Here is a 13363-nt window from a genome sequence, read left to right as displayed (position 1 = left end):
ACCATGTTGGTCAGGCTGGTCTCGAACTCCTGACCTCAGGCGATCCACCCGCCTCAGCCTCCCAAAGTGCTGGGATTACAGGCGTGAGCAACTGGGCCCGGCCAACACTGTTCGTTTTTCTGATGACCAACCCTATCTTGAGTTTTCTCATTAGGTATAAACTCAGATGTGGTCCAAGGGACTCAGGAATAACAAAGACACTCTTACTATTAAGGAAATTCCAACACTTAGAGCATCTCCAGGACCAGAGACAAAGACCAGATTACTGCACAACTAGCTATAAAATCTTCTTGCTAAGAAAAAAAAAAAGAATTTAAACCTAATCCAGACTCTAGATTTAGCTAACAGTTTACAGAAAATTCATGTAATAAGTGAATGTTAAATGACACCAAGAGGATGAAAATAGCCAAACGTAGAATGTAGGAAGTCCTATAGACAAACGAGCCAATTTCATTAACAACAAAAAGGTGAGTGGGGGGAACAGCATACAAGAGACTTATGAGACATAGGACCCATGCAATGTGTAGACCTTGTCTCGATCTTGTTTTGGACAAACCAAATGCAAAAAGGCATTTCTGAAGCAGTGGAAGAAAACCGAACACAGACCAACCAGGTCCAATATGATATCAAGCATTCTGGTTATCTACTGCTGCATAATAAACCACTCTAAGGTTTAGCGGCTTAAAACAACAATTTATTCTCACTTAATGTCCCTTCTGTGTTGCAGTGACATGTGAATTCAGGCAGCATTTATCTGAAAGTTCAGATGTGCTGGTTGTCTAAGATGGCTCATTCGCAGGATGGGAAAGTGATGCTGGCTGTCAGCTGGGAGCTCAGCTGGGACTGTGATCAGAAGACTACATGTGGCCTCTCCTTGTGGCTTACCTTTCTCACATCATGGCGATTCACTTCCCAAAGGAAATGTTCCAAAACGGACAGACCCAGGTAGAAGTTGTCAAACTTCATATGATTTAGCCTTAGCGGTACCAAAATGTTCTGCCACACTGTATTAAGTCAAAATACTATTATTATTATTCTACAGAGTATGCATTCATTTAGTTATCCACACACTTAAACATTTTTAATGTTCTTTATTCCTTTGCATTTCTGAGCTTCTAAAATGATTTACCTTCAGCCTAAAGACTGTATTATTTCCTTTGGCATAAATTTTCTGGTGACAAATTCTCTCCATTCTTATCTATTTTAAAATGTCTTCACTTCACTTTCATTTATAAAGGATATTTTCATTGGGTATAGAATTCTAGTTTGGTAAATTTTGTCAGTAAACTTATTATATATTATTTTTGTCTCTCATTGGTTCAGTTTATAAGTCAGCTGTCAGGCTAATTCTACCTTCTTTGAAGGTCTCTCTTTTTTTCTCTATTTGCTTTTAGAATGTATTTCTTTGGCTTTGATTTTCTTTTCTTTTCTTTTTTTTTTTTTTTCTTTTGAGATGGAGTTTCACCTTTGTTGCCCAGGCCAGAGTGCAATGGCACAATCTCGGTTCACTGCAACCTCCGTCTCCTGGGTTCAAGTGATACTCCTGCCTTAGCCTCCTGAGTAGCTGGGATTACAGGTATGTGCCACCATGCCTGGCTACTTTTTTATTTTTAGTAGAGACAGGGTTTCACCATGTTGGTCAGGCTTGTCTCGAACTCCTGACCTCAAGTGATCCACCCGCCTCAACTTCCCAAATTACTGGGATTACAGGTGTGAACACTGCACCCAGCCTGGCTTTGATTTTCAATACTTTTTCTATGAACTGCTCAGATCTCCCTACAAGGAAGAACTTGCCATTCAGTTATGAAAAACACTGCTGGCAACCAGCCTCCACCTATAGCCTTTGGGATCAACGGTGGCATCTGAGGTAAGGCCAAGTTCTTCTTGGGCTCCTCCCAGACAATGAATGAGCACAGCAGGTGTACCAGGGCCTGGCCAACTCTACCCAGTGCAGGATGCTTCCAACAGGCAGTCTTTGCTCCAGAGCTCCCCACTGGGTTGGCCGAGATTCTGCATCACAGTCTGAGACTCTCCTGGCCCAATCCTGCTTTCTCCAGCTTATGTTTCAGAGGCAGTAGCCCTCAATCTCTTGCACTTCTAACTCTGTCTCAGGATCTTGTTGAGAACTCAAACTGACGTGATAAAGGCTATCTTGGGTGGGGGCAGCAAAGCGGGTAGTGAAGAAAAAATCATATTTAACCGTGAAATATTGAAGGCTGTATTTTTGAGATGAGGAAAGTGTCAAAGAGGACTACTAAATACCACTGTATTAACACCATACTGGCTGTAGCTAGCAAAGTTAAGGTATAAAAAGAAAGGGTAGAATGTGTGATAGTTGATTTTGGGTGTCAAACTGAAGAAATGTCATCAAGCTCAGATTATGATAGTTTATGGAGGTTGTTCAAAAGCATCTAGAGCTAAGTTATTAGAATCAATAAGTAATTTAGCAAGTTTTCAGGATACACAGTAAATATACTAAAAGCAACCACATTTCCACATTTTATGTTGAGTCGTATGAAATTGCCACTTTTATAGATCAACAAAGGCCGGGCACCAGCAATATGCTTCAACCTAACAACCACAAAAAGCGAACATTTTGAAAAGATGTCACTTACAACAGTATTAAAAATACCAAAGACCCAGAAATAAATCTATCGAAAGACGTTCAAGCTCTTTATGCAGAATATAAAATTATGAGATAAAGAAGACCTAAATAAGTTGAAAAACATACTCTCTCAGACTGTCAGACTGAATACTGAAGATTCTGAAAGATTTTTAATTTTTGCCAAATTGATCTTCATATTCTGAGTGACGCTAATAAAAAACCCCGATTTTGTGTGTGTGTGTGTGTGTGTGTGTGGAGCTAATTGAAAAGATACATATGGAAGGCAAAGGACTGAGAATAACCAAGATGTTACTGAGGAGAACAACAAAGTGTCAGGATTTTTTCTACCACATGTCAAAACTTTAAAAACTATACTCATTAAAACTGTGACCCTGGTATTAGGATAGACAAATAAGCCAAAGAAATCCAATACAGTGCCCAGAAACAGGCTCACACATATACGGACACTTGATTTACGAATGAGGTGTCACTGACAAATACTAGGGAAAGAAAACATTGGGAAAGTCAATAAAGGATGCAGAGACAATCAAATATAAGGAAGAAACAAAATCCTGACCTCACATCAATAACAAAAATTTATTCCAGACGGAATTTGAGCTCACTGTGAAAGGCAAAACAATAAAATTCTAGAATACAGGAGAATATCCTCACAACCTTGGGATAGAAAAACATTGAACAAGACATAAAAGTATTAACCATAATGGAAAATACTGACAGACAACTTCATTAAAATTAAGAATTTCTGTTCATCAAAAGTCACCATTAAATAAACCAAAAGGGCAATCCATCCAGCGAGAGAAGCTATTTTCAATATATGTAACCAATAAAGAACTCATGTAATGGAACTGGTTTTAATTACTGGTGTGAGGTCAGGGTTCCAATAAAGAGCTTGTATTCAAAACTTACAAAACAACGGGAAAAAAGACATGCAAACCAACAGCAAAACGGGTAAAAGACTTAACGGATGTCACAAAGGAAGATATCCAAATGGTCAAGTAAACATGAAAAGTTGCTCAGCTTTATGAGAAATCAGGGAAACGAAAATAAAATGGCAATTAGAGATCATTAGCCATTCTCCAGAACAGAAGGAGGGAAGGAAGAAAACACTTTACAAAGTTGGTGCAGAGGAATTCCTGATGATGGATTTGCAAACTAAAACAACCACTTTGGAAAACTGCATGCACTATCTACTAAAACTGAAGACACACATACTCTATGACAGCGGTCCCCAACCTTTCTGGCACCAGGGACCGGTTTCACGGAAGACAACTTTTCCACGGATGGGGGGGTAGCGGGATGGCTGCAGAATAAAACTGGTCCACCTGAAATCATCGGGCACGAGTTAGATTCTCCTAAGGTGCGCACAACCTAGCTCTCTCATGTGCAGTTCACAGTAGGGTTTGCACTCCGATGAGAATCTAATGCCACCGCTGAGCTGACAGGAGGCAGAGCTCAGGAGGTGATGTTCACTCACTCACCCACCACCCGCCGTGTAGCCCGTTCCTAACAGGCCACGGACCAGTATTGGTCCACGACATATGGGGGTTAGTGATCCCTGCTCTATGACCCAACAACTGCACTCTAATCCCTCGGGAAAAAATCACTGGAACATACATATTATGTTCACCAAGAGACAGCATTATTCTTAATAGCAAAAAACTAGAAGCAACCAAAATACACCTAAACAGCAGAAATAATACATAAATTGCGGCATTTCCATACAATGCAGTACTATTCAGCAACAAAAATGAAGTAACTATAGTTACGCTCAACACATAATGCTGTGAATCTTAGAAACAAAATGCTAAGAAAAAAGAGCCAGAAAAAAAAAAAAAAAAAAAAAAGAAATACCAACCGTATGAACTTTAAAAAAATATGTGACCCTGTAGTATTTGGAGATATACCCTCAGATGCTAAAATTACAGGGAAAGGCAATTATAACAAAATTCAGGAAATGGCTAACTTTATGGGTAGTAACTAGGAGAGAGCCTGAGGGGAAACTTTGGAGGGTACTGGCCTGTTTTTAGTTTTTAACCTGAGTGGTGGTTACACAGGTGTTTGCCTTGCATTCCCTCCCCAAATTTAAGCATCTATATGTAAATTATCTCTCACAATAAACACTTTTAAGAAAAAAAAAATAAGTGAATCAAAATCGTATACTCTTTGGAAGAAGGCTCAATACAGGTTCTCTAAGTGGTGAGAATTCCACTTATAAAACACGGTTTTTGCCGGGCACGGTAGCTCACAACTGTAATCCCAGCATTTTGGGAGGCCAAAGCAGGTGGATCCCTTGGGGTCAGGAGTTCGAGACGAACCTGGCCAACATGGTGAAACCGTGTCTCTACTAAAAATACAAAAGTTAGTTGGGTGTTGTGGCACATGCCTGTAATCCTTGTGGCTGAGGCAAGAGAACTGCTGGAACCCAGGAGGCAGAGGCTGCAATGAGCGAAGATTGCCCACTGTACTCCAACCTGGGGGACAGAGTGAAACTCCATCTCAAAAAAAGTAAATAAAAATTAAAATAAAATAAAACAGGACTTTAAGTTTTAAAAGACAAAATTCTGCCAGGCATAGTAGCTCAGGTCTATAACCCTAGAATTTTGGGAGGCTGAGATGGGAGGACTGCTTGAGTCCAGGAGTCTGAGACTAGCCTGGGCAACATAGGGAGACCCTACCTCTACAAAAAATTAAAAATTAGCCAGATGTGGTGGCACGTGCCTGTAGTCCCTGCTACTTGAGAGGCTAAGGGGGGAGGGTCACTTGAGCCTGGGAGGTTGAGACAATAGTGAGCCAGAATTGTGCCAGTGGCCTCCAGCATGGCTAACAGAGCAAGACACTGTCTTTTTTTTTTCAAAAAGACAAAATTCTGTTTGTGTTTTCAACTCACAAACATTCTAGAGCTTGCTTTCCAAAATTTTAAAATTATGGCAGGATAGTGAAAAAAATACAGAACTAGTTTTTTTCCTGAGCTTTATCTTCATAAAAAAAAGTTAAGATTAGACTGGGCGCGGTGGCTCACGCCTGTAATCCCAGCACTTTGGGAGACTGAGACGGGGGGATCACAAGGTCAGGAGATCGAGACCATCCTGGCTAACAGGGTGAAACCCCATCTCTACTAAAAATACAAAAAATTAGCCGGGCGTGGTGGCGGGCACCTGTAGTCCCAGCTACTTGGAGGCTGAGGCAGGAGAATGGCGGGAACCCGGGAGGCGGAGCTTGCAGTGAGCTGAGATGGCGCCACCGCACTCCAGCCTGGGCGACAGAGCGAGACTCCATCTCGAAAAAAAATAAATAAATAAAAATAAATAAATAAATAAAAGTTAGACTAGAGGCCGAGCATGGTGACTCGCATCTGTAGTCCCAGCACTTTGGGAGACCAAGGTTAGAAGATGGCTTGAGGCTAGGAATTCAAGGCCAGCCTGGGCAACACAGAGTCAAGGTTGCAGTGAGCTGTCACTGCGCCACTGCACACCAGCCTGGGCAACAGAGTGAGATCCTGCCTCTATGACCTGTGTGGTCAGTCAGCCGCGGAGCTCCGTATGCTGGTCAAGCTCTGATGTGCTCTCCGGACCCTCTAAGGTCAGGACGTGCGGGTCCACTGGACTTGTGGGGACAGGCATGCATTCTTTACCTACACTCAGCCACCATCTTCCTGCCTGTGGTACACCTGGCCCCTGTCCCCACCACATCCCACCACCTGTACAATGGGACCCTCGGGTACCATGCCATCAGCTGCTGGTGAGGCCCAGGTGAGTTCGCTCCTGTAATGCCCTTAGGACAGCACCTGTCACCAGGAATCTTTAAAGCTCGCAGGTGATTCTAACGTGGAGCTGGGGCTGAGATGCTCCGGGTTTTGAGGACTTCGGCCAAGTGCGCGAACCGCTTAGAGGAGGAACGGCTGGGCAGTAATGGGGGCTTTGCCCTACCACTTTAGCTCAGGACTCTCAGACCCCCTTTTAAAATGAGGTGCAAAATAAATTTGAGGGACTTGAACTCAGGGAACAATTTTTTGTAGTTGTTGAGACAGGATCTCATTCTGCTGCCCAGGCTGGAGTACAGTGGCACAAGCACAGCTCACTGCAGTCTTGATATCCCAGGCTCAAGCGACCCTCCTGCCTCAGCCACCAGAGTAGCTGGGACCACAGGTGTGTGCCAACACACCTGGCTAATTTTTTGTAGAGACAAGGTTTCCCTATGTTTCCCAGGCTGGTCTTGAACTTCTGGACTCAAGCGATCGACCCACCTCAGCCTCCCAAGGTGTCAGGATGGCAGATGTGAACCACCGCATATAGCCCTGCCTCTATTCTTTTTTTTTTTTTGAAGGAAAAAAAGTAGGATTAGGAAGCAGATTCAGGTTTATTAACAGATCATGCTTGTAAATGAAAGAATCTTTTGTTATTCCATTTTATAATGTTTCAAAGGAACAGGTTACCAAACATTCTGATGAGTCAGGATGGGAATGATGGTTTGAGATACTTGACCAGGGCATCCTGTGGTTACAGCCTTCACGTGGACTTCCGTTGAGATGCAGATTCCTCAGAGTCTGTGTCATCTCAGGAACTGTCTGATCTTTATGTATTCTGGATGCTAAATCTTAGTCCAGCCAAACAGGAATGACAATGGCCAAAGCATCAACTATAGAAAACATGATCTATGGGGGTTATAATTTCTATTCGTAACAAGCGCGAACCCATGGAATATCCGAGAGCACTGCACGTGCATCCTGCCGTGGAGAGTTTTGAAATCAGACATGGTAAGTATGGTACGTATCAGATACTGGATTCCTGCTCTAGCAATTGAGTACTACGGAATAAATTATTCAACTTCCATAAACCTAATTTTCCTTATCTTTAAAAAATAAAGAAAACAAGTATAATCTTTCTGGCAATTTTTAAAATTTATTTTTTACTGATTTCTTATCAGTTGATTTTTGAGGATTAAAAAAATTACTGAGTTGGCCGGGTGTGGTGGCTCACACCTGTAATCCCAGCACTTTGGGAGGCAGAGACAGGTGGATCACGAGGTCAGGAGATTGAGACCATCCTGGCTAACATACTGAAACCCCGTCTGTACTAAAAATACAAAAAAAATTAGCTGGGTGTGGAGGCGGGCTCCTGTAGTCCCACCTACTTGGGAGGCCTAGGCAGGAGAATGGCGTGAACCCAGGAGGCAGAGCTTGCAGTGAGCCGAGATCGCGACACTGCACTCCAGCCTGGGCGACAGTGCGAGACACCGTCTCAAAAAAAAAAAAAAAATTACTATGAGCCAAGTCACATGAATGTACATGAATTCCAGATCTAAGAAGGAATGTTCTTGGGCAAAATTCTAATTTTAAATAATATAAAACAAGGTTGTTGCTTTGACACTCTCCCTGCTTTAGCTTAAATTTAAAATAGAGAAAGGATATATATTCTGTCATAGAACTGCCACCTGTATATTTTTCTGTTCTAATCATAGCATAAGAAACCAGGAGTTATTTAAAATAGTTAAACCTATTGGTAAATTATAGTCAGAAAAAGGTAAGTTTTATGTCAAAATAAAAACTTTCTGAGAAATACTCAACATTAAAATGAGTAATTTTACATGTATTCAAAAGGGTCATATTCAGCTATTTAGGGGCCATATACTATATTATATAGCATCTCAATATTAGACATTCTACAGAACTCTTAGGTTTTTTTTGTGGCTTAAGTAACCAACTGATACTACTTGCCCTCAACATTTTTCTAGACCAAAATTACCTTTGCCACAGAATTATGAGGTCTCACCCAAGCTCCTGTCCAAGCATCTGAGCAGATCCAAAGACTATTAGCGAACTACATCCCAGTTCACAAGCTCTTCCATACCCAACTTCTTCTAGATATAGATTAGCAGCCTCTCTCAGCAAAAATACAAATCATGCTCCAGAATTTTTAGAACGGATTATCCACCTGCAACCTAGATGTCCAGTTCCTAACAGACACAAATCTTTCCTCAATCAATAAAGATCAACCACACTTAGGGAATTTTCCAGAAATTCAGTCCTGATTTGCCTGCCATCCAGATCCTGTAAACAACCACCTAAAGGAAGATACTTAAAACATTTGTTCCCATAGGTTCTTCAAGTTCTCACCTTGAAACAGATTAAAGAACTAGAAAAAAGAAACTTATGATCATTTTCTAGTAGGAAGGCTTTATAAAATTAGACCTCATTATGTTCAGTTTTTATTCAGCTTTAAAACATACAAAGCTGACTCTAGGCAAATACTATGCAACCACTGTCTATTACGTTTCTCAACATCTCTTACGTAAAGAATGATAAATTTATTAAAAAATTTAGAAGAAACAAAAGTTTGTCTTCCAAAAGACTTACTAGCTTCACTGCCAGAGAAAAAGATTCTTAAAATCCATCACTTTTTTTCTTGCTCTCTTCATCTAGCTTAATGTATAAAATGTAATCTAAATTTATGCTAAAATGCAAATAAAAATCTTGTTCCATGTCCCTAGTATAATTACTTTCTCTATTGTCTTGATCTTTTCCTGCCTTTATTATAAACTACAGGAAATATTTTTCCAAAATTGTTTAGGTCACTTAGTTATAAATAAATTAAAAATACTACAGGTAGTATTTCATAATAAAGAGACTAACAATCATATCTGGAAGGAGAACACTGGGATTCTCGTGTCAGTCCCAGTACCAGAAAGTCATGGGATCTTGATCACCTTTCCTAACCTAAACATTGTTTTCCCTTGAATATAAAACTAATTAAAAAATTATCAGTCGTGCTAGCAAACAGCACATTACTTGAAAAACAAAAGTTATCATTACAAAGTTACTAAGAAAGGACAAGCGCAGAATATGATAAAAGTTTGTAAGAAAGGAGAAAACACCTAGCCATAAGAAATCAGAGGGTTCGTTAAGGTGGCATTTACTCTCTCTTTCAGCTCTGAAATTCTCAAACTCATTTTTAGCTGGGAAGCCTCAAATAGGCTTCATGGTGATATCTGAACTAGGTCTGAAAGGAAGGACAAGATACATATTGGATTACGCTTTCAAATTTTATGTATACTTAATGATGTGACTTAGGATAGCAAGTAGAAGTACAGTACAGGTGAAATCTATAGTACTTATCGTCTCTAGAGAAGTTCTCTTCTAGATAAATATTTTGAGATCCTCCATCTGAATTCACACTCAGAGAACCCCTGCTCCTGATCTGAAGAGAACCCCAGGTCCTGATCTGACCCCTTCCCCTCAGATCCACGGGCACAAACCCTTGCCACAGATTGATGATGTACTTATTTACAAGCTTTTAATACCACAATGAGTTTGCATTTTAAAGATTTAATCTAAAAGATAACTCATGTAACTACGGAGGTTTTTATATTATTAAAGACTCTACTGACCTATCTTCAAAGCTCATAAACCAATTACATTTCAGATAAACCAATTGCATTTTTAAAAGAAAAATAATAACCAGATATTATTCAAGGCTTAACAATAACTTTTCAACTTAAAACAAAATTACCTGTAGTAGCCCTCCATCATCAAAACGCAGTACTTCTATTATGCTCTCGGACTGAATGAATGCTGTGAAGAAAACAAAACGTGCCATCACTTACAGGAACATAAATTTGATTTTCATAACATCTTTGACCTTAAAGTTAATTAACATAATTTTATATCTAAAAGTGGACTGCTTAATGGTGATGGTTAAAAAGAAAAATATGACTAATACTTCAGAATTTTATAAACTAAAAAATACTTTAAAATAAAATAAAGCAACTTCAACAACCTACAGGCTACATGCATCCACTTCAAAATATCCATTACTGTTATATTATGAGAAAGCACAAAACAGTCATATTCAACAAAATGCAACTGATTATTTTCCCTGATAGATTAACTGAAAATATCAAAAGCATATAGAAAAGATCACTACAGTATTCTATTTCCCCCAAGAAATGATCAGCTGAAATTCTGTATCACCTGCTCTTTGTAGTGATGATATGACCTGGGATCTACAGTCCAAGGGACTTGGGGAAGAAATGGGCAGGGAAAATAGCAAGATCATTCTGATGCAAGAAACAGCAACACAAAGGTAATATATTTAAAAGCTAACATAGTTATACCACACAATCTGGCAATCATGCTCCTAGTATTTACTGAACTGATTTGAAACCTTACATATAAAAATCTACATACAATTCCTTAAAGCAGCTTTATTCATAATCACCAAAATCTGGACATAGTCAAGATGGCCATCCAAGGTGAACAGACAAACTGTGGTATATCTATACAATGGAATATTACTAAAAGAAAAAGCTACATACTGTATGCTTCCAAGTACATGACATTCCGGAAAAGGCAAAATTATGGAGACAGTAAAAAGATGAGTGGTTGCTAGGAGATCAGGGGGCAATGGGAAAGGTTCAATAAGTGAAGCACAAATATATTTCAGGGTGGTAAAACCATTCTTCATCAAATTGTAATGGTGGATACAGGACATGATGCATTTATCAAAACAGAAACAGAACTTCACAGCACAAAAAGTGAACCTAAAGATATGCAAACTTTAAAAATAATTTAGGAGGCTGGGAGACTCCAGGATGGAATGCATAATATGACAAAACAATTTAACTGTATTACAAATGAATGTATCAGCTTTACTGATGTTGGGGGAGAGGGAGGAGTGCTCACCTAAGTAACTCTGGAAATGAGTAGAATCTGTAAGACTAAAGGCGAAAGAAACCATACATATGCACTGTATTCTAGTTGATAATGCTTTTTCCCATGGGAGTTTGGGTTAACCATTCTGATGCCACATTCAGTACAGATGTACACTGAAATCAAACAATTAAGTACACAGATGGTAGACACTGGGAGCCAGGTGTCTCACTGTTGGAAGAGCAATTTATACAGAAACAAGGGGGGAAGCCAAAATGATCCAGGTAGTAATGGTTGAGTCGGTGATATCAGTATGAATTCATGTTTAGTGAAACATATAATTACATACCTATGAGAATATTTATAGATGTGTATAGTCATAGGTTAGTATACATACATGTATTTCCTTGCTCTGTCAGCTCTAAGGGCCTAAAGCAATGACATGCCAATAGCAAAGAACGCACCTAGAACTCAGATCTTGTGTTCTAATATTATTTTCCAATAAAAGAAACCAGGGCTTCCTGGAGCAATGGCTGATTTGAGGACAGGGGCAGGAAATACACGAGATGAGAATGGAGCATCCCATAGTGACGGAAAGTAAACAGAGAAAACCACCCAAATCCTACACTGATGGGGACAGGGGAAGGAAGGTAAGAATCAACAGAAAGAGCTCCCAAATGACCAAAGCTGAAACAATCTGAGCAACAAAATGAAGTAGTACTAGATGTAGCCCAAAGTATAAAATAAATATCCATAAACCCATACTGCTGTAAATTGCTGAATAAATGGGAGAAAAGGGACAAAGTTCACATGCAGAATTTCAACTTATGTGATATTTCATTTGGCTTAATATGGAATTCACTGACTCCCATTAGTTGGTCTTTTGGAATTCTGGGAAGACACTCACTGTCCCACACATGTACCTGGCTGTTCCGGTATGACAAAAGTGGACAGTCAAGCCGCAGAATAACACACTAGTTAATTAGATTACATTACCTAGCTGGATGTTTTTTCTGCCTGCCAAGCATCCTTTTCTCCCTAGTCTAGCAGTCACATCCTGATTTTATTTTGGGAAAACTCCTGTCCTCCCTTTCCTGTGTTTCTCTTCAATGACAGTGCCAACCTGCTCCACTTCCATTCATGCCCTACCAGTCTGTGGCATATAGAGAATATTCAATAAATACTGAAAGCATGAATGATAGCCTACCTTCTTGTTCAGGTACAATAAGCACTGGCATTTGTACTCACTGATGCAAATGACCTTTTTCTGGTTATGTTATCTCTAGTCCTGGCTTATAGTGGGATTTCATTATCAAGATCAGAGCTAATGGCTCCAACAGAATTACTGACACAGTATACTTAGAATGTCTAAGTAAAGTGATAATCTCTTTAGAAGAAAGGACTATGAATATAAAACGCTCTGCTCAGCTCACCCATCCCATTCCTCACCTGTTCCCCCCACTTTTTAACACAAACTGAAATTTCGCAGGATCCAGAGAATTTTTTGGTTATCCCCTACTGAACACAAATTTATTGACATAAGAACACAATAAACTAACAAGAAATAACTGAACAGCCAGATGCTCACAATATCAAAGGGCCTCTAATTAGAAACTTTGTCTAACTGGCAGAGGAAACCAACAAGAAACACTGGAAACAAGCTACAGGTGGCTGCTATTAGAGTTCCAATAGAACGACCACTGAATGAGTTCCCACCATCCAGCCAGAAGAAATGTCGATCTAACTGAAGAGAACTACACAAAGGCAGTAGTTTGGGTACACTGCATTTTAAATTAGAAGCTTTAAAAATATATATAAATTAGGAGCCGGGCGCGGTGGCTCATGCCTGTAATCCCAGAACTTTGGGAGGCTGAGGCGGGCGGATCACGAGGTCAGGAGATCGAGACCATCCTGGCTAACACAGCGAAACCCTGTCTCTACTAAAAATAAAAAAAATTAGCTGGGCTTGGTGGCGGGCGCCTGTAGTCCCAGCTACTCGGAAGACTGAGGCAGGAAAATGGCGTGAACCCGGGAGGCAGAGCTTGCAGTGAGCCAAGATCACGCCACTGCACTCCAGCCTGGGCGACAGAGCG

General features: G+C 40.1%; 1 protein-coding gene across 1 annotated transcript in view; it reads right to left on the bottom strand.

Annotated features, from left to right (window-relative positions):
* The window catches only part of TMEM131 (transmembrane protein 131), a 227685-nt gene extending 215177 nt beyond the window's left edge, over window positions 1-12508 (bottom strand). Inside the window, exons 1-2 of the mRNA XM_011969677.1 lie at window positions 12478-12508; window positions 10132-10193 (exon numbers count right to left, since the gene is read on the bottom strand). Of these exons, the coding sequence (XP_011825067.1) occupies window positions 10132-10193; window positions 12478-12508 (93 nt within the window). The remainder of the gene's footprint in view (window positions 1-10131; window positions 10194-12477) is intronic.
* Window positions 12509-13363: the final 855 nt, after the last annotated feature.

Source organism: Mandrillus leucophaeus, unplaced genomic scaffold, assembly GCF_000951045.1.
Source record: "Mandrillus leucophaeus isolate KB7577 unplaced genomic scaffold, Mleu.le_1.0 Scaffold9, whole genome shotgun sequence".
Lineage (NCBI taxonomy): Eukaryota > Metazoa > Chordata > Mammalia > Primates > Cercopithecidae > Mandrillus > Mandrillus leucophaeus.
Note: the sequence above shows the minus strand (reverse complement) of the source record. Positions and strands in the feature narration are given on the sequence as shown.